At 33.6% G+C, this 21,497-nt stretch overlaps 3 protein-coding genes and 2 long non-coding RNA genes across 8 annotated transcripts in view; 3 read left to right on the top strand and 2 right to left on the bottom strand.

Moving 5' to 3' along the window:
* The window catches only part of LOC145959484 (uncharacterized), a 72,811-nt gene extending 57,475 nt beyond the window's left edge, over nucleotides 1-15,336 (top strand). Inside the window, exon 3 of the long non-coding RNA XR_014435055.1 lies at nucleotides 13,333-15,336. This is a non-coding gene — a long non-coding RNA (uncharacterized LOC145959484). The remainder of the gene's footprint in view (nucleotides 1-13,332) is intronic.
* Seipin (lipid droplet biogenesis associated protein seipin) lies at nucleotides 14,678-16,779 on the bottom strand. Of its 2 annotated transcripts, none has more exons than XM_083078352.1 (6): nucleotides 16,628-16,779; nucleotides 16,108-16,522; nucleotides 15,679-15,824; nucleotides 15,403-15,605; nucleotides 14,988-15,267; nucleotides 14,678-14,894 (listed from the first exon to the last, which is right to left on the bottom strand). In XM_083078352.1, exons 2-6 carry the CDS (start codon nucleotides 16,332-16,334, stop codon nucleotides 14,776-14,778), a joined length of 975 nt encoding a protein of 324 aa, XP_082934478.1. In that variant the 5' UTR covers nucleotides 16,335-16,522; nucleotides 16,628-16,779; the 3' UTR covers nucleotides 14,678-14,775. The 2 variants fall into 2 exon arrangements, with proteins under 2 accessions (XP_082934478.1, XP_082934479.1); XM_083078353.1 differs by having other exon boundaries at nucleotides 14,678-14,885.
* LOC145959485 (uncharacterized) lies at nucleotides 16,114-19,571 on the top strand. Of its 3 annotated transcripts, none has more exons than XR_014435057.1 (4): nucleotides 16,114-17,111; nucleotides 17,632-17,854; nucleotides 17,947-18,305; nucleotides 18,569-19,571. It is a non-coding gene; the product is annotated as an uncharacterized LOC145959485 (long non-coding RNA). The 3 variants fall into 3 exon arrangements; XR_014435058.1 differs by having other exon boundaries at nucleotides 17,944-18,305; XR_014435056.1 differs by having other exon boundaries at nucleotides 17,632-18,305.
* On the bottom strand, nucleotides 18,056-21,445 carry LOC145959481 (alpha-tocopherol transfer protein-like). Its single transcript, XM_083078354.1, has 5 exons — nucleotides 21,039-21,445; nucleotides 20,260-20,532; nucleotides 19,022-19,385; nucleotides 18,531-18,636; nucleotides 18,056-18,290 (listed from the first exon to the last, which is right to left on the bottom strand). Exons 2-5 carry the CDS (start codon nucleotides 20,529-20,531, stop codon nucleotides 18,133-18,135), a joined length of 900 nt encoding a protein of 299 aa, XP_082934480.1. The 5' UTR covers nucleotide 20,532; nucleotides 21,039-21,445; the 3' UTR covers nucleotides 18,056-18,132.
* Nucleotides 19,735-21,497, top strand: part of Rbp (RIMS binding protein) — a 29,052-nt gene continuing 27,289 nt past the window's right edge. The window contains exon 1 of the mRNA XM_083078342.1: nucleotides 19,735-20,009. The gene's annotated coding sequence lies outside the window, so the exon portion shown is untranslated. The remainder of the gene's footprint in view (nucleotides 20,010-21,497) is intronic.

Genomic DNA, 21,497 nt, shown 5'->3' with positions numbered 1-21,497 from the left:
AAAAAAAGAAAGAGAGAGAGAGAGAGAAGCCAATGTGGCGGAGAGAGAGAAAGAAGGGGTGAGGGAGGACAGATGGTGGGTTGATGCGTGCGTGGAATGGAGAAGAAAAAGAAAGAAATGCAAGAACGCCGCTGCTGCGCCGGTTAATTGAGTCTGCCTGACACGAGAACCGAAAACAAAACGTGTCAGCGGGTCGGTTGTGTCACCCCCTCTCCCCCCTTCCCCGGTGTCTGTTGCACTCGAGTGCATCACGAGAACGGAGTAGTCAGTCATCGCTTCCCTTTCCTCCCCTCCCCCTCCCCCGCCTCCCCTTTTCATCCCCCTTTCAATTATCCGTCCGTCTCTCGTGTCGATAAGCGCTTCGATCTATTTGTTTTTATTTTTTTTTTTTCACGCGCGCATTTTCCATTAATTAATGCGACGCTAATCCTTTATTGTTGCCTCGCATCGTTTCATTTTTCTTTATGTCAGTTGTTACGACTGTCACAACGGAGAGAAATTTGAATTGAACGTCAGTTTATTCAGGAAATATGTACATTCAGCTTATCACATAATTTATTTTATTTATTTATTATATAAGCTATTTAATTTTTTTATTATTATATTAACTATTATATTTTTTGTCTTATATATTATTTATATTATTATTATATTAATTAGTTTATTATATATTATATTATTATTTATATTATTTAATATTAATATTAATAATAATAATATTAATATTAATAATATTATATTATTATAATATTATTATTATATCATTATTATTATTATTATTATTACTATTATTATTATTATTATTATTATTAATATTATATTATTTATATTATATTATTTATATTATATATTGTATACTTATTTTATTTATTTATTATATAAGGAAAATAACTCTTTTTAATGCAACATAATGACAAATTTAATGAAAACAATGGGATAATGAATAAATAAAATTTAAAAGAACTAAGAGCCATCTGAAAAAATGCGATCAGAGAATTTTGACGTAGCGCTCAAAAGTATTTTGACAAGGACAATAATTGGGCTAATTTAATACAAATAGAAGACACAAATATACAACTATTTTTTATTGGAAGAAACTTGATTTGTCTACATATTTTTGTAAAAGAAATTGTAGTTTGATAACAAAATTACAAAACCAAACTAAAAATAAAGAACATGATTGATCAAAAGTATTTTGACACTGTAATCAAATGAAAATTTTTAACGCTTAAACATCATCTTTATTTTTAAATGAATCAATATTTAGTAGCATATCCATTAGCCTTTATAACAGCATCACAACGAGCCGGCATCGAGTCGACTAACTTCTGTATTCGATCCAAAGGAATTTTTCCCCACTCCTTCTTAAGAGCTTGAAATAAAGCCTCTTTATTCGAATAATTTTGACATCTTACTCTGCGATCTAACTCCTCCCACAGATGCTCTATGGGGTTTAGATCAGCACTTTGACTTGGCCATTCGAGAACCTTGACTTTTTCACGTTTCATAAATTCGGTTATGTGCTTGGACTTGTGTTTTGGATCATTGTCGTGCTGAAAGTACCACCCAGGTGGCATGTTCTCTTTAGCATAGGGCATCATTTGCGTCTTTAATATGTTCTCATACATAAATCGATCCATATTCCCTTCAATGCGAACTAGCGGTCCAACTCCATAGCGTGAAAAACAGCCCCAAACCATAACACTGCCGCCTCCATGTTTGATGGTGGGCACTTGGTATCGAACATCATATCTTTTGTTAACAGGACGTCGAATGTACTTAATCCCATCAGATGACACTAAATTAAATTTGCTTTCGTCGCTCCACAAAATACTAGACCATTCAGAACTCGTCCACAGTTTGTGGCGTTTTGCAAACGCAATTCGTAACTTCTGGTTCTTTGCAGATATAAGAGGCTTCTTTGTGGGTCGACGGCCGTGTAATCCATAAGATATTAGACGACGTTTGACGGTTGAAACATGAATATCCGTGTCGTAATTTTCTTTCAGTTCGTTTTTTATTGCTACTGCCGACTTACGAACATCACTAGCGGATAGTCTTTTTATTATTCGATCAATAGTAGGAATTGTTTTTTTCGGACGGCCACTTCGGGACTTGTTTTCGATAGTCCCTCGTTTATTGAACACTTTATTCCATATACTAACAAGCTGCCGAGACACGTTAAAATTACGTGCAACTTCTGCTTGTGTTTTTCCTTGTTTTAGGGCGGTTATAACAGCTTTTTTAAAGTCAGTGGAATATTCTTTAAGCTTCGGCATGTTAAAAGAATCACAATAAATTGATATACACACAAATCAAGTAATACTACAACCGACACTTTGGAAAACTCGAAACAAAATGACTTGTCAAAATACTTTTGAGCGCAAGATATGGAATGTTTGTCATTCAGCGCCTACTGTGAACAAACAAGTTCAAACTTGTTGTTTACTTATGACCTGCAATCACATCACACTCAACGATAAACTAAAACGTTTTTTATTTAGCACTATGTAACGCGTAATAACAAAGAATTTCTTGTTGTCAAAATACTTTTGAGCGCTACCATGGAAAGTACAATGCAATTTTTCATGAAAAATTAAATTCTAAGAGGCCTGGCAGGAATGTGCAGTTTTTTACATGCTCCAATAAATCAGGACAAGTAACACGTTCATTAATCAATTTAAAGAGAAAAAGTAAGCTTAAAAAAATTCTCCTACTTTCCAGGGTAACTAACTTAAGTTTATTTAACATGAAATCATATGTATGGCCAGAGTTACCATATTGGATTGTCCCTAAAAGAACTAATTTAGGAGAGAGAGAAAGCAATTTTGGATTCTCTCAATCATCGCAATATTTAATTTAAAGATAACCCTATAATGATAGATATTAATCCTAACATGAAGGAGAGAGATAAACAAGATTTATTTAAAAATATGGATACTTTTATATTTCCCATTTGTGGTCCCTATAAATTTCCAAGCTAATATTCACTATCTCCCGTTGTTTTCTTTGTTTGTTGGAGTCGTCGAGGATTTCTTTCGCTTATATCGAGAGACGCGTATCGTTACCCTTTCAGCGGCTTTTGCGTTAAAGCTATACTTCCGCAGCGAAATGCTCCTGGGCAGAACGAGAGAAGGAGAGAGAGAGAAAGAGAGAGAGAGAGAGGATAGGAAAGTTCAACGAAAGGTAGAAATTGCGTTGTATTCTCGCATCGGGGCAGTTGCCGTGAACGAGGAAATTGCACGGCGCATAGTCGTGCATCCTAAATATTTACCTGCCTCTCGCCGTTACACCGCGCGCAAATATTCCATTTGCGACCGTGAAAACACGAGCGCGAGTCGAGTCCGGGTCGTTGCGATACTCGAGACGGATTCAATGATGCCGTTGACGTTAAAATGTCATAAAGCGGGATGGACGAAAACGTTATTTGCCGTTCCCGCAAATTACTTTTATCCTCGCGCGAGGCGAGCGCGAGAGGAAACGCTGTGCAGATGTACAAGTAACGCGAAAAGACGGGTATATTATATATATATATACTGACATATATTGCTCCGTCTTATGTTAGATGTACTCTCCGATTACCGTTACGTGGTTTAGCTCACGCTATAGCTCGATCGACTTGTCTATTAGAGGGAATCGCGCATAAACGTACTTTGCGATGAAGTACTTTAACCCTTAGGGGAGGTTTTTGTCGACTTGGGATTGTTCAATTTTATTTTTGTCAAAGTATATTTTTCTCAATCTCATTTTTTTAATCTTCAACATCCATAACTCGAAAACTATGGTTTTGAACATTATGAATTTTTTCTCAAGAAATTACCAAGGATTCACCCTCTAAAATACATACAAGGCGTTCTTAAATTTGCGAAAAATTTTGGTGGGTGATTTTTTAGATAATTTCTTGAAGAGAAGTTCATGTATAAAATGTATGTACAGAAATATAATTTTCGAATTACAAGATGTTCAAGATTAAAAAATGAGATTTCAAAAAATATATTTTGACAAAAATAAAATTAATCAAAATTATAGGAACTATTGGAAATAATCGCTTTCAATCATGATACATTAGAAATCCTCTTATAAGAACTTAGATGTTCAAACAAAAATGATGGCTGAATTTGTTATCACTATTAATATTTTCTAGATGAAATTAATTTTGTATATTTACTAAATTCATTTGTTTATTCACGTAAACTCAGGATTTATATTTAAAAATATTTCTTTACAATATTTTCATAAATTTATATAATTATAAAATTATTTTATGTAATTAATAAAAATGTTTAAAATTTTTTTTAATGTGTTTTTCTTATAATTTTAATTTATCTAATCGAATTAAAAAAAGAAATATATTTAGCTTTATAACAAATTTAAAATTGAAATATTTTTGAATATTTACTATTAAATATCTTGTTCATATCTATTCCTTCTGTTAATATTTTTATTACAAAAATTTTTAATTTTACGAAGAGATTTGAAGAAATATATAGAAATTTCTTAAATATCCAAAATTTACCATTCACTAACGTTATTATTAAATATTTTTAATAATAGCACCAAATGTAACAACTTTTTATTAATTCCGCCATTTTCTTGAAATCTCTTGATCAGCAAAATATTGCCAGAAGAGTCTAGATAGACTCTTATTAAAAAGTCTCTATGATTCATGAATCTGTTTCTCTTTTTATTGATTGGTGAATACGTTCAAAAATATTACTAGATATTATTTTAAATCCTTGATATTTTTATTCGCAAATAATACTAAAGATTTAAGGTGATCCTGAGAATGGTATTAAAGATTTAAGGTGATTCAAAAAATTCAAGGGATTCAATTCTGGAAACCATGAGGCCATAGTTGAACTCCTTTTTTTAAATTTTAACATCTATCTCGAGAACTATGCTGTTTAGAATATTTGGTCTGCGCTTTATTCTTCAAAGAAATTACCGAATCGCCTACCAAATTTTTTCGCACGTGTTTAGGAGCATCCTGTATGCATACGTGGCGTCGAATTCACCGACAGCTATGAGTTAGCGCGCCCTTAATGAAAGCCCTTTGGCCCGCACAATAATGCGACGCCAGCGCAGCAAGTTTCGACGACGCGGGGCGCAATTCGTACGGTTACCTTGAAGAATATCTCAAGTCGGGCAAAGTTTCGGGCGAGGCCCGGGCCAACGGTCAAATTAATGTGCAAACTTCAACGGTAATAGTTGTTTCTCTCGGAGATCTTAACTATCGAGTCGATCGCCAGACTTCCTCCCCCTCCCATCCCCATCTACCCTCCCGGCAAGTTCATTAAACACCGCGACGTACACGTTATGGGCTTCTTTGTGCCATGATCTCGCGATAGCAAATTCTAAGCAGGCGGATTTTGCCGGCCCGTTATGCGAAACTGAGGACACGCTAATTTTCGCGCTAATTTCCCTGGCAGAACTTTAGGCCACGTACAAGGCCTTGACAGACGTGTATGGAAAGGATAATGGCGGAGGTGGAGGTAATAGCAAGGGAATCTCTCTCCCTCTCCCTCTCTCTGTCTCTCTCTCTATCCCTCTGTCTTACCCGGATATATCTGGAGGTACACAATACATGAATGTAATCCGAGAGTAGATGCTGTTTCAACCTAAATAAGCGCGCGGAGCGTAATTCATATGCCCTGTGACACAGACACACATATCCATAATACATCTTCAATTTACCTTCCATCTATATACATGCTAATTATTATAATAATATATATCGCGTGCGGAGGGAAAATTAAGTTTCGGTCGGAATTTACGCGATAACAAAGTTAATTGTATCATTATTTTCGCAAAAGAATAAGAGTCTTAAGGAGACTCGTGAGAGATCAACGTACCAGGACCTTTCTTTCCTCAAATATGGACAAAAATTAAAGGCAAATGAGCGTGGAATATGAAAGGAAAAACATTTTATTGTATATAAATAGCCGTAATACGGCCGCGTTTTAAAAAGTTCAGGCTAATATTAATTACCCGTTGTAATTAAATTTAATAGAGACTTTATACCGCGACAAGCTTGGTAAGGTATCGCTCTTGCTACTGGGCTACATAATGTCCAGCGTAACCGGATCACGAAGGAGGAGAATGTTCTTCTGCCTGTGTTCGTGTTCGCTTGAAACAGAGATTCCCAACTGATGCTTCGCGAAACTTTAGCGGTTCATAAATATATTACGAGCGACCCGCATTCGGGAGATTACAACTTACATCATTTAAGATATTTTTAGCAGTAAATAAGTACAGTATACGCGCAAAAATTTTTAATATTTTGAAATTTCAAATATTTCTAATTTTTTCAATCGATCGCCATAAATAAAGTATAGAGAAAAATATAAAAAAATTTTTTTAAATTGGAAAATTAAAAATTTATATAATTTACACACATATACAAAAGTGTCGACAATGATTAAATTCTTTAATTTTAGCATCTTTAAATTTTTTAGCATGTTTAAATTTTTACGTTTTTTACTTTATTCGATTATAAATTACAAAATTTGATATATTATTTTTCATACAAAAATTCGATTACAATTTAATCTTCTTCCCAACTTTTAAACGCTTGATACTGAAGAGTTTCGCGAAAAAGGGGAAACTAAACTCTGGTAAAATGTTTCCACTTGATTTGAAAAGGATCCGATACAATAGCTTTTTCTTCTTCCGCGAAGTACATATATAAAACTGGTTTTAAAAATTCCAATAAAAATATCACATTAAGAGAGGTTGGAAACCGCTGCCGCTCTAAAGCAAGGGGAATAGATCAGAAAGAGGTGGCTATAGACAAGAAGCGAGCACTATGTTGCCTGGAGGCAAGCAGGTGCGCAGCATCCTATCGCTTCTCCTCAGCGACGACGCTTGCTCAACTAGCGAATCTGTCCGCTTCGTGTATGCATCTCGGGAAAAAGGTGCCTGCCCACAACTGAGATCGTATTATAAAACTGGCCTTTAGGAGCAGGGACGTTTTCGAGTTTAGGGAAATCGAGTCGCACGAAATGTCGACAGTAAACGAATATCCACAGTCTTCAATAATTATCATTCGAAAAGTGATCTATTTTTTATCTAGATGTGTTCTATTTAGCAGCTTTAATAAAAAGTAAAATTATTCTTGTGATTCCGATAAGAAAATTAATCGCATGTTTGTCAAATTCTTTTTTTGTTCTTTATATTCAGTGATACATGAAGAATATATACTTCATACGTGAAGAATATATACTTCGCAGATATCTGTTTTTGTTGAACTTGCAACAAATTACAAAGTAGGGCGCTTTTTTGTAACTGTTCTTTTTATTCTTTATTCTTTTTATTTAATGATACATGAAGAATATATGTTTCGTGAAGAATATATACTTCATATGTGAAGAATATATACTTCGCAGATATCTTTTTTTGTTGAACTTGCAACAAATTACGAAGAGAGAGTAAGGTGCTTTTTTGTAGCTGTTCTTTTTATTCTTTTTATTCAATGATACATGAAGAATATATATTTCGTGAAGAATATATACTTCATACGTGAAGAATATATACTTCGCAGATATCTTTTTTTGTTGAACTTGCAACAAATTACAAAGTAGGGCGCTTTTTTGTAACTGTTCTTTTTATTCTTTATTCTTTTTATTTAATGATATATGAAGAATATATGTTTCGTGAAGAATATATACTTCATATGTGAAGAATATATACTTCGCAGATAATTTTTTTTGTTGAACTTGCAACAAATTATGAAGAGAGAGTAAGGTGCTTTTTTGTAGCTGTTCTTTTTATTCTTTTTATTCAATGATACATGAAGAATATATATTTCGTGAAGAATATATACTTCATACGTGAAGAATATATACTTCGCAGATATCTTTTTTTGTTGAACTTGCAACAAATTACAAAGTAGGGCGCTTTTTTGTAACTGTTCTTTTTATTCTTTATTCTTTTTATTTAATGATATATGAAGAATATATATTTCGTGAAGAATATATACTTCATACGTGAAGAATATATACTTCGCAGATATCTTTTTTTGTTGAACTTGCAACAAATTACAAAGAGTAGGGCGCTTTTTTGTAGCTGTTCTTTTTATTCTTTGTTCTTTTTATTCAGTGATACATGAAGAATATATATTTCGTGAAGAATATATACTCCATATGTGAAGAATATATACTTTGCAGATACCTTTTTCTGTTGAACTTGCAACAAATTACAAAGTAGGGTGCTTTTTTGTAGCTAATACTTGGATTATGATATCAATAGCATTGAATTATAATGGAAATGTATTTCCGATGATCTAATGACATAAAGATTGTTTTGTAAAGAGCGGGAGGGGATGATTGTGTGGTATAGAATCTTTGAAAGTGCTACCTTATACGAATTATTATATGCATTTTAGTTGAAATTTCAATATCTATCGTTCTAGAGGCATTCATATAAATGAAACAACGTAATGTGTGAACTTACTGTGGTCATTCGAAACCTGTAAAACCGGCTAAGACGGCTTAGCAAGAGCGTAATGGTGGCTCGTTGTCGAGAAACTCGCTCGTCGAAAGGTTTCAATAGTAATACGATCACGATCTTTTCCACAAAATGTGAGCTCGTATCGTGGATAAATTGGCGACAATACGGTTAACATACACTAGCATCTCTGCCAACTCTGATGAGAAACGTAAGTCACCGCATTTTATATCTAAAACTAAATCAAGAATATAGTTTATTTATTTATTTAATTTTTATATATCATTTATTAATTTATATTTATTTAATTTTATACATTATACTTTTATTTATATCTTAATTATTTTTATGTATTTATGTGTTGGCTTGATGATCACAAAGAGTCTCCCTTCACTCGTTTAGCTCGAAATGTATTAGTGCCTCGACATTTTTTGAGGAAAAGAAGGTCAACTTTCAAAATAAAAAAAATCGCTGCAATTAAAATCGCAAATTGTCGATATCTTGTATGTCACACAATGATTGTCTGCAAGAAACGAATACTTCGACATGTTACTTTTCGTTTCTCGATACGCAGAAAGAGAAACGAGCCCTCTTCCTCCCTCTCTCCCTTCTTTTCTCGTTCCCCCTTACATTCCTACGTCTGTTTATCGCCGTGAAGGAATCTGTGCACAACCGACAAACGAACGATCGTCGATTGTACCATGGAGAAGCTGGCGCAAGTCAGTCCAGGTGCATTCGCCGCTGCGGGAAACCGCAAACACCGATGCAGCGGCAGCACGAAAGAAAGAACGAAGGAGTGCAGCAAGGGCGACACGAAGAAGGGGTGAAGAAGTAGGGGAGATGTATATATACATATATACCTGCCTATCTGCACCGCAGGGAACAAAAGCGGCGTAATCGCGCGCCCTCTCGAGTGAAAAAAAAGAAAAGTAGATTGCCGAGATAGATGGATATCTAAGGCGCGCAAACTTTTAATGAATTAGAAAGACAAGCTAATCCATCGTCGCGGACGCTTACGTGATGCATTAAAAACGCTTATTCAGCACTTCCCTCTTCCTCTTCAGGCTCTGTAATGTAGTAGTAGCAACAAAGTATGGCGTCTCCCCGTTATACTTTTTTCTCTATCCATGTTCTGCCACCTCGCTCGCGATAAATCCTAACTTTCAACTAGCCCGTTAAATTCTTTATTGTATTTCGTGTTTTGATGTCTTTATCTCGTTGAAAAAAAAATATCAATAAATCTTGACGGTAGAACCATAAAAATGCGTTAAATCAACGGATTAAATGAAATGATGTAAAGCGTGTCGTGAGGGATGTTGAATTATTTCGACATATTAATCAGTTATATCTTTATTATCCGTGAGAGGACGGGGAGGATTGTTGGATTGTGTTTATCTTCGAACCGCCTCTCTCGGCTGTACCTTCGCGCTGATTTCGCTGCGCTAACAGGTTCCACGGTCAGTCGGAGACGGCAAATTAGCCGCTGGAGCGAGGTTGAGGAGAGAGAAGGAGAAGGAGAGAGAAAGAGCAGGCAGATGCAGGATTCTTGGCAGGGTCAAACCTCCCGGCCATCTTCTGATGCCGCTTATACCTCGTCCGGACCCTTCTCCGCTTCTGGTTGCCGGCTGCTCCTCTCTACTTTTCTCTTGCCCTCTTCTCCCCGTGGCAAAAAATCATGCGTACATGTGCACACAAAGACCCGTGGAATAAGGAGGGCGAGGTAGATCGAAGAGGTTGAGAAGGTGGGGTTTATACACGCAGGTCGGGCAGGTAGGAAAGATACGCGGCGGCAACCGGTTCTCTCCCCCTTCGCAGACTCCGGACAGGTTCCCGAACCGGTTCAGGCTAGATCGCGAGTCGGCGATCGCGTGTTGCTCGCGTGGCCGGACGCGGCCGAGGTTCGGCGGAAGCGCCCGAGTTGGAACATTACACAAATTGCGCCATTATGTGTAATGGGTCTAGAAAAAAATGCCGGATAGAGATCGAGATGCCGGATGATGAGCGGAGGACCTGCGGCGCGGCAGATCGAGGAAGAACGAAATTGGAATGCACGGACAATTAGAACTTCACACACGAATTTCTTCGAGATGTACTCGACGATCACGTCATGTTTCCAGCTCGATGCTATACTGATCGTCCTTTGAATTTGCTCCCATACGTATGTATTTAGTACAAAGATTCGAGATGTCTTTTGTATCATTTCAAGTATGCACGATCCTTCAATCTTTCAGAAGGCTTTCCAGAGACGATTTCTCAATACATAATAATAATAAGATATATATTATTATTATAAGAATAATAATAAGACTCACAAAAATATAATATATTATTAATATATACATATTAAATACGCTATGGAAAATAATATTTAATTTATATTAATCAATAATTAATTAAGTCATTAAAAATTGGAAAAATGTCACATGGCTTCAAAAATAATATGACGTCATTATATAATATTATATACACATCAATAAAAAACTGCAATCAATGATAATATTATCAGGTTCGCATCGAACTTGCATTATTCAAATTTCTCATATTTTTCTCTTTTTGGAAATTAGATAAAGAAAATTTTTTATTGTCATGCTCACACATATATTTTGGTACGAAACAGTATTTATAGACATCTTTTCGTTTTTTTAATTGCAAATTTTTAATATATCTAAAGGACATTTTGGTGCTTTCCAAAATCTTATTTTTAAATTTGATATTTTATATTTTTATAATAATTCTACCGCAAAAATATACTAATATTTTTTATAATATTTTATAATATATAATTTATATAATTATATAATTTTTTATAATATTTTATAATATAATTTATTTATAATATAATTAATATAATAAAATATAATTTATTTATAATATAATTAATATAATAAAATATAATTTATTTTATCATATAATATTTTAGAATGTATAATTTCATGGAATAATTTTTAAAAAATCGAAAATGACCCCATTGCATTTACTTCATCCTTTTTCATAGAATAATGCATATAAATATATGTATCTATAAATAAATTCGTAGACCTTTATCTCTGGAGAATACACGCATTATATATGCGGCCGTTACACACACCCTCGCACAGACGCCTATGTGACTGTCTATGTGCGTGCGAAATTTAAAGGGTATTAATACTTCGAATTTTCTTTAAGTATAATACGACGCATGGGGGAAACGCAGCAACACATCTCGCCAATGTATCTCACAGGTATCATCCGCAACGCTCCACCATAATTTTCTGCAATATAGTGCCATATCCTCTCTCTCGCTGATGTATTGTAACCGGTATCCTATCGAATCAAGCAGGTGGCTCGACAGGCTCCCTTATATTTTGACGATTAGTTCTGGACCGAGCTTCTTCTCGAAGGACGGACTCCGCTCTGCCGCAACACCTTTCTCTTCAAGCCAGGGCCGCAGCTTCAGATATTTAATACTTAATATCTCGTGCAAATGAGGGATACGATATTCTAGAAGTATACACACACATTCGATGTTTATAAGTTTTATAAGAAATAAATCGTGAAAAAATAAACTCGTCTTCCTCTTTGTTAAGCTGCGAAATATTTGTTTTATTAAAATCCTTAAAATCGAAAGTTGCATCAGTTCTTCTTGATTACTTTTTCAGTCTCCTATTTTTTAATTTTATTAAATATACTCGAAATAATTAGATGATTAAATTTTTGCATCATGTTAATGTATCTTATGTTGATGACATTAAATTGTTAAAATTTAAATATTAAAATATTATATGTATATTATATACTTCAGGATACTTTAGAATCATTACTGTTAATGGCAGATTCTCGAAATATGAAATTACTTGGAAACGAAAATATCAAGGGAAGTCATTTGCTTTTTTCAATTTTCCAATTTTAGTTTCTTTTTTAATTTTGCTATCATATATCTTTGTGATCAACAAAAAGATCAAACAAAAACTTAAATTAAAATTTTATTAAATTCCACCTAAAATTAATTGAAGAATGTAATTTTGATCATCTCTTAACTCTCATAACTCTCTTTATAAAGTTTAGTTTACGAAAGGCTTTCTTTTGAATTGCTTATAACTCGTAAATTATTGATGCCTCGATATTTTCGCTGAGGAAAAGTCGTCTTCAAACGATATATATATAATGTAAAAATGTTATTATTAGATATATCAAATCATAATTTAAGAGCTCCAAAATAAAGAAAATGTCTTCGAACTCTAAAATAATTTAAGAACTCCAAAATGAAGAAGGATCTACTATTTTATACATATAAAGCATTGTTTAATTCTTAAATCTTCCAAATACTGCATCTTTAATATTTTTTTCTCAGTGAAATTTTTCAATTTTTTTTCTCCAAATTAATTATGAAAGATTAAAATATAATTTAAGAGCTCCAAAATAATGAAGGATCTATTATTTTATACATGTAAACCATCGTTTAATTTTTAAATCTTCTAGGTACTGCATCTTTAGCATTTTTTTCATAGTGAAATTTTCCAATTTTTTCTCCAATTTAACTATAAAAGATAAAAATTATTTAAGAGCTCCAAAATAAAGAAAGATCTATTATTTTATAAACCATTGTTTAATTTTTAAATCTTCTAGGTACTATATCTTTACCATTTTTTTTTACAATGAAATGTTTCAATTTTTTCCCTAAATTAATTATGAAAAATAAATAATTTATACCAGGTTTGCGCTGTCAATAGGACCAATATTGCAAAAGCGCTTTTTTTTTAGTATCGCAAAATTATTCTAAAATAATAGAACCTCCGAAAGAGATTCTAATATACACATATATATATATTTTTTCTTTTTTGAGAAGCTTAAAGAGATTAAAATTGCTAACGAATGGACCCTTAATCTTTGAATCTCTGGATTCGGCAGAAATCGGGGAGATAATCGGGCACTTCTCGGCGGAAATTCCTTCTATCGCCTGCGTCCCTGGAAAAACGAGACAGCCGCCGGTCATCCTGGTTGCGGTGTTGGCTGCCGGGTCGACCGGACCCCGACGTCGACGGTGTAGCCTGTGCGTGCACTTGCCGCGAGGGAAAGGTGGATGGCCGCGACCTTGATACGCGTGGTTCTCGCGTGCCCGAAGCCTCACGAAGCACCACGGGGACGGCCGAGCCCGAAGAGGATCAACGTCTCCACGTCTACGTACGTGGTTGTTAAATTATCTCTCCTCCCGAGAGCTCTCCTCTCGGGGAACCTCTCCAGCCTCGCAGCCTCCCATCCCCTTCTCTGCGCGTCGCGCGCGTCTCATCTCCTTTTTTCTTCCTCGCAAAGCCGCGCACTTACACACGTGCGTGGCCGATACGTGTGTGCGAGATCACACGGAAGCTGGAACGACTATCGCTGCTCTCCTCGGCTCTTGAGCTCCGCTGCTAGTTCTACGACGAGACCGGTATCTCGACTTAACCGACCAGTCATCCGAGGCAACCAGTGTCTCTCAACGTCGTCACCGACGTGGCCCGATGATATCGCTCGGATGGTCCGTAAATTGCAATTTTAGGCGCACGTTTAATCCTGAGAATTATATGCTGTTGACAAGGCGATGTTTATCGAGGTTTATTGATTGTCATATTGGTACCTTATCTCATTTTCAATCGTGACAAATTTTCTATGAAACTCAAGTATGCAAGATTATATGCTTTGCATTTTTGATAAGAATATAACATTGAGTTTATTTTATAGACATGGGATTTATATCCCATATTTATATATGAGATATAAATATGTTGTAGTTGAACAATCAATTTCTGAAAGATTATATATGTATCTGGAAGAGATGTTTACGATCCTCGTTTAATATATGTGTACGTGTACATATATTTATCTGTAATTTTTCAAAAAAATTTTTAGAGTACCCTATGCTACGTAAAAATTGTGTATTTTATATTTGATGATAGATTTTATATTTGTAGATATGCAATTATATTACAATAGATTGCTCGAGCGATAATGACATAATTATAAGAAATATACATGCAAATAATATGTTATTAACGTAAATTCAAACATTTGATTTAAATAATTTTTAACCAATTTACAATAATTATATTATTTATACACAAAAAATTAAAGTCAAATCATGCCAAATATAATTTTATAAAAGATTATAGTAATTTTTTTTTTTATAATGAAGGATTGATATAGAATGCCTGTGAAAATATTACTAAGCTATAGAAGGATCGATTAATGTAAATATGGTTTAAAGAAAATATAAATATTGTATGTTATAAAATATAAAAAATATATTTCTTATTTTAATAACTTTTCCATTAATATTTCTTGACAAATAACTAAACATTGTCTTTACATAAAATATTAATTATAGTTTTCATATTCACTATTACTACTTGATGTAGAAAATTCCTGAATATAACTTTCCTTAATAGACTTTTCTTCTTTGGCACCTTTCTCTTCATCTTTGAGATCTGTTGTAACTAATATATGTGATACTTTAAAAGATGATTTCTTTATAATATTGATATAAAAATTGTACAAGTAAATTTGACATATTGTAAAATGTGACTTACAATCACTATCAGACTTAACATCATTCTCTTCTTCCAGGTCATTTTTTTCATTACTTTCATCCATGTTTTCCACTTCATTTGCAAAATGTAAATATGACAATGTGCACACAAGTGTTATGAAAAACAAGATTGAACCAATGCCAACAAAGGCTGATAAAAATGGCCAATAAAACATCCAGTAACGTATTCCTGATAAGTGAGCACTTATCACGAGATTAGCAGAGTAAAATTCAATATGTCTCGATTGAATTTCAATAAAAATCATTGTCAGTGGATGGTTCTGGGATATAAATTTGTCAATGTATTATAAAAAAAAATATTTTAAGTAAAGTTGTAACTAAGTCGTAAAGAAAAAGTAAAGAAAAAGTTCTGTAAAGTTGTAAAGAAAAAGTTCTGTTGGAAAAAAAATTATTACCTGATCCTCTTCAAAGTTGCTGAACAATTCGAGAATAACATCTTGTTTCTCTTCAATATTTCCAAAAATCATCATCGGAGAAAATATAAGAGTTGTAAGCATGTGTAATAATGTACTACGATAGTGTAACATTGCTGATCTACATGTATGTTCTACAAGGAATCCATTGCGACTTCGCAATTCGACGCAGACCATAAACATACCTGGAAAAAGAATTAACTTCTTACAAAACATGATATATTTTTCATCAATTATACATTTATATAGAAACTTTACCGAGCTCTTTGTTGGCTGGTGACTCTGGCATTTCCAGATGTAGATTCACTTTGTACGGCTGACCAATCATCAAAAGTTGCTGCTTCTTGGTCAACTGTACATAAGCTTGAGGGAAACTGCATACTCCTTTCTCTTCATCGCATGATCTAAAATGAAATGTGATTTAGTAATTCAACTCTCTTCAGCTCAATCATTTTTTTACTCAGTTTAATACAATTAGATTATTATCTTATATTTACATATTAACAAATAAGCATTAGAGGGACATTGCTCTATTATTATTTTTATTATTCTAAACTCGAGCGACACTTTGCTTCTTTTTTAGACTTTGATCTTTGAAGAATATTGAATATTTCTATCCGTTATTGTGTCACGTTATTGTCACTGTTTAATTAACATGCAAAATAGAGAATCATAAATGGAACTTACTTGAAATTCATATTTACAGGTCGCACGTATGACATGCTTGGCATATAGGCATAGTAGAAGGCCGTATAAAGAAATATGGACAACCAAATTATGAGGATGGAGCTGATAGCTATGATACCACCACGGAAGGCAGTATCTTTGACGGACTGGACGTTTTTCCTGGTTGTCGTCCGTACTTTGAACCATCTTTTAGTGATGTAGCGTAATAGACTCGAAAAGAGCAACATTTTGCATCATTACTGGCACCTCCACAATCACTTCCAGAAGCTTTCAGTTGCGCGTTCAACTTCCAAATGTTACATAACGACTATTTCTCCTTCGATTCGTGATCAATTTTTGTTTATCATAATTTTTTCTTACTTATATTTCACATTGTTTACGGTTGAAAAGTCCTTGGATGTCATCGAGGATGGAACTGAAAATAACGACTGACGGTGACTCATGTTTGATATTGAAATGACGTAACCGACTAGCTGAATATTTCTCGAAAATTATGCGAATATCAACAAAGTGTTCTTACCTTCTCGCGAACATCAAGAAAGGTTACAGAAAGAACGTAAACATGCGATGCGATCAGCCAGAGAACTGTCATCGATCTGTCCTTTCTTGACAAGAGTAGAGTAGCGTTCGATCGACCAATCAGGAGAAAGAAATGATTGTTCCTTTATCCTGATTGGTCAATCAAACGCTACTTTAGTCCAAGAAGTAAATTTTAGAACGTAAATCTGGAGTGCGAACACTAGGGACTTTTTCTCTTTATTATAGGGACATAGGATATTATTTTTCTCAACATTGGCAACACTGACTTCGAAACTGCGCTTTTGCTGTGTGAAATTATCGAGTATCGTCGAGTAAGAAATCCTCAAGCAAGAACTATTTTTCTTCAAATTCCGATTAATTTAATTAGCTGATTAATTTAACCAACAGAATTGTCAACATGACAAATATATTTTAAAAAGAGAGAGAGTGAGAAGAAAACTGTTATATCGGCAAAAATATTGTTGGTAAACTGAAAGTTAGCCTAGACATCTTTGACTTTTCTATATTTGACTATTTCATATTAAAATATGTTACTGTTTATATATCTTTAAAATATAGTTTATACATCTTTATATATCTTTAAAAATTACAAAAATTATCGCCGAATCACGTGTTTGCTGGATATCGATATCCGTCAGAAGTTGGCAATCAAATCTTGACGTTTGAATTTTAGTAACTGACTTCAACTTGTTTCATCTCCCGCGCCGATTCTGAAGAGAACAAAATTCGAATCGAGGTTTTCACTTCTTGTCGAAACATATTTCTCTAATGACACTTGACACGCGATTCGTCAAGAATTGTGAATTTGAAAAAAAGGATCAACTATAATTGCATAATAAAAAAAATTATAGTTGAGATTTATATTTTTATAAAATTTTATTTTTATTACTACTATAATGTTAATAATAATAATTTGTGCATAGTAGTAATATATATAATAATTTTAAATCTGCTAGAAATAACACTATATATTTATAATTACAGCTATTTTTTTTAATCGGTGCACTGACTTTTGAAATCGTTCTCTAAGAAAGATTCGTAAAGAATTGCGATATAAAAAAACTTCGTAAACTCATCATATTCAGATATTGTTTAAAAAGACAAAGGTCTTATATTTTCTAATTTTTTCCTTATTTCGAAAAGCACTTTTACTCTCTATTTCGACTCAAATTCAAATAATCAAGTCGAAAATTTGAAATATAAATTGGTAATTGATTCTCAAATTTATTATAAGCACGTTTCTTGAGAAATCTCGAGAAAACCTCCTTTCTAACTGTGCTTTATATAATTTCAAAGAAGGCCGTATATAAAAAGGAATATACTAAAAGTATGTTGAGGGTATCTTCGAGATCTTGGAATCAAGGACGCAATTATTTGCGGGAAATCATACGTAAGACTTAGAAAGCAATAACGATGATATCCTGACCTTTATTTTACCTGTACATGTATTAACCTACGCTACTCGTTACGCATCAAGATCTTGCATTAACTATCGTCATCGTTCACATGATCTTTCAGATCCTTAGTTTGCATAAGATTTTGATTACTCGCTATTTTTGCTTTGTTAGGCGAATAATTACGGAATAGGGTCTCCTCTTCCCGGAAATAATCTCGCAATTGATCCAACTTCATGCAGTGCGCTTCTGCAAATTAGATTGGTAAATATATTAATTAATTTTTGCAATTAATAAAATTATCCTCGCATAGAAAAAAAGATCCTTTAGAAAAACTATTGTTATTGTAATAAAATTATAATATATGTTTATTATAATTTATAAATATTCTATTATTATAGTAAAATTCTTATAAAATCCCATATATGTATGAGCAAAAAAATCGAGCTTAGCTTCTGCAAATATTTCGTAATTATTATATATATTTACCATGAAGATTTGCGATATAATCCAATTCCCCATTGTAGTCTTTCGGCAGACATTCGGGCGGTATATGAGAATATATGTCGGAGACGTCACCGGTATGAATATGAAGCTACAAAATAAAGGAGAAAATTAAAGCGAGCTTTGTTATAAATAGCTGATAACGTCGGACACGTAGAATGAGATCGCAAGTTTCGCCATTACCGGATAAAATCGTAAATTTCGATGTATCTCTGTGATATCCATACGCATATTCACGTATGTAAATCTAACGTCATTTACGTTTCTATAGCCTTGACATGTATAGCCGGCTTAGAAAGTTAAATAAGTGCAAATTATTAAATTTTAAGTCGGCATTTGAGTTTAGTCATTTGTCATGAAATTTATAATTGAAAACAATTTTATGAAAAATAAAATTATATATATAATTTAAATTACTTTGTGAAATCTAAATCGGTCGAGTCGAATTCGGTGAAAAAAAATCGAAATCAGTTTACCATCTCGTAAAGTTCTCGCTTCATAAACGGTCTGATGAGCGCGATGATTTTATCCATGAACCAGACCGCGTTCAAAACATGGATGGCCTTGAGCCTAACCGGCATGCCATCCTGAAGATACTCGAAGAACCAGCGAATACTGCTTATCGACAGCCTGGTCAAGTGACCAAGTCTCACGTTATGCATGTCGAAGAGGAAAACGTATCCCGGCGAGCAACCCTCCGTGTAGAGGTCCGCGTCGATGGACATGAACAACAGCTTGATACCGTCGTTGAACATGTATCGGGAGGATCGTGAATCCGCCAGACGATGAAAGATTATCCGGGAGCCGTTTTGATCTGGCTTGGGAAAAGCTACGAATTCCCTGCAACGCAAGAAATTACATTTATATTTATTTTTAACTTAAGTTAAACTTTTATATTCACATAGTTTAATTTGTTTGTTCTCAAAGACGTGTAAAGTCCAATCGAATACCATTATAATCCGTAATTATTCAATATTGATTGTTTTTTTTACTGTCTGTCATTTTTATTAAAAGAGCATATTAATAGTCAAGAGTGATGATTAATAGTGATAGTTAATAGCATCATATAATTACTTTTATTTATTATAGGTGCTTGATATTAATTGATTTGATTTTTTTATACGATATTACTTACATTCGTATTAATATAATAATATATTATAATTTTTATTTCTATTCGTATTTATTAAAAATACAGAAACAATGTGTTTTTTTTATGTTTTCTTCTGGAATTATTTTTGCAGTTTTCCTCAATAGCACCAGATGCGCGATACTCTGTAATTGCACAACGCAGGAAGATTATAGCGAAAGGATATTTAATGCTGCTATCATCAAGCATGCAATTTGTAAAGAATATGAAATAAGAAGATTGATGAAATAAAAAGAAAGGAAGAGGCATCAATTGACCGAGACATAAAAATCACATGACATGCATTTTTCAAATGCCGCTGTATTGGAATAAAGGTTTGTCAAGTAATGTGTTTTTATTAAGCAGCTGCCACCGAATTAACGAGCTCGACCTGCATAAACGAATGCTAATTATCTTCTTAAAATACTGCACGATTTCTTATCCGCAATACGAGAACCGAACACATACATATAATAAAAATAAATAAAAATGTTCCATTTATACAATAATACCTGAAAATCAATTCTGCTCTTCTTTTGTTGACGTAGGATTAATTAAGGAAGATTGATTAAGATATGAACGTACAAAGTTTTTAAAGATTGCTGCAGATACTCGCGTTCAGGATCTCTGTCGTAAAAAAATTCCGGGATCGTGGAGCGCATTCTGTAATAAACGTCCATGCATCGTTTCGTGGCCGCCAAATCATAATAACAACTGTGCATGAATAATGCCAATTGTTCTTCGGGGACTTTCGGAAGATCTCGATCATCGGCCCATTTTTGCAGACTCTTTATAAGCTCGTCCGTGATCTCTGGATATTTCTTTCGCGAATCGTCAATTGTGTGGCCAAACTTCATCCTATGAAAAAGAAAGTTGTATTGATAACTCCTAAATATTTTACAGAGGAATAATTTATCGAGATTGATAGCGCTTTTCTTCTATCATCATTAAAGTAACGACACGAAAAAAAAACCGCGGGGCATAAAATCGAATTGTTAACGTTACTGCGACTTATATAGGCTCTCCGAGTAATGAGACTTTCACCGCGAATGTAAGGATCATGTCCCGTAATTGATGTGTAAATTTGCTCGACTTGCGTCATAATAGCTACTTTTGCACATTCTCGGCATACAGATTCTAATTAAAATCGTTCCTTCGTGTATTTTATCGCGAAAATAATGTAATTGAATTCAGCCTATTATTTACAAGATTGATCGCATATATTATAATAACGACTTTAATTTCGATATAAAATAAAATTTTTAATCACAAAAATATAAATAATAATTTCTCACGAATGAAAATATTTTTTACGTAAATTATCTAATTCACGAATTATATCAAACAATTTTCTTTTCAAATACCTGAAAAATTCAAGAAACTTCGTTGAAGATTGCACTGAATATTTAAATTCTTTTTTTATTTCCCAATAAGGTGACACTCGTTTCACGCACAATTTGACAGTCAATTTTCTTGTTTCTTGATGTGCACTATTTTAAATTGCACTTAAGTATTTCCTCCTAACATATATTGTACAAAAATATATATGTATGTATTGTATATATATTTTTTTTATTTGCCCATTAAAGAGCTCGACAAAATTAACACGCACTGCACAGTCCACACTTTCAGAGATTGAATACGCCGTGCAACTGCACGGTTTCTCGTTTTGATTCACGCTGCCGACAATCTCGTTGAATATTGCACAGTGGCCCCTATGGTAAAAAAAATACCCCCGCTTCTGCGTGTGTGTATGTAGCAGAACCGGTCGCCTTGCGTTCTTACGTAATGTCAGATAAGTAAATTTGTAATTTCGAAATATG

This window comes from Camponotus vicinus, unplaced genomic scaffold, assembly GCF_025532165.1.
Source record: "Camponotus vicinus isolate PSW18456_S1 unplaced genomic scaffold, iyCamVici1.0 SCAF_1, whole genome shotgun sequence".
NCBI classification, from domain to species: Eukaryota; Metazoa; Arthropoda; class Insecta; order Hymenoptera; family Formicidae; genus Camponotus; species Camponotus vicinus.
Note: the sequence above shows the minus strand (reverse complement) of the source record. Positions and strands in the feature narration are given on the sequence as shown.

Coding starts and splice junctions, on each gene's coding strand:
- Seipin (XM_083078352.1), bottom strand. CDS start 16,334: ATGTTGCTCTTTTCGAGTCTATTACGCTACATCACTAAAAGATGGTTC. Junction 15,825..16,107: donor CCTGTAAATATGAATTTCAA/GTAAGTTCCATT, acceptor ATTTCATTTTAG/ATCATGCGATGAAGAGAAAG. Junction 14,895..14,987: donor TGTTAAGTCTGATAGTGATT/GTAAGTCACATT, acceptor CACATATATTAG/TTACAACAGATCTCAAAGAT.
- LOC145959481 (XM_083078354.1), bottom strand. CDS start 20,531: ATGAAGTTTGGCCACACAATTGACGATTCGCGAAAGAAATATCCAGAG. Junction 19,386..20,259: donor CAGCAATCTTTAAAAACTTT/GTACGTTCATAT, acceptor CTTGCGTTGCAG/GGAATTCGTAGCTTTTCCCA. Junction 18,291..18,530: donor TTATATCGCAAATCTTCATG/GTAAATATATAT, acceptor TCTAATTTGCAG/AAGCGCACTGCATGAAGTTG.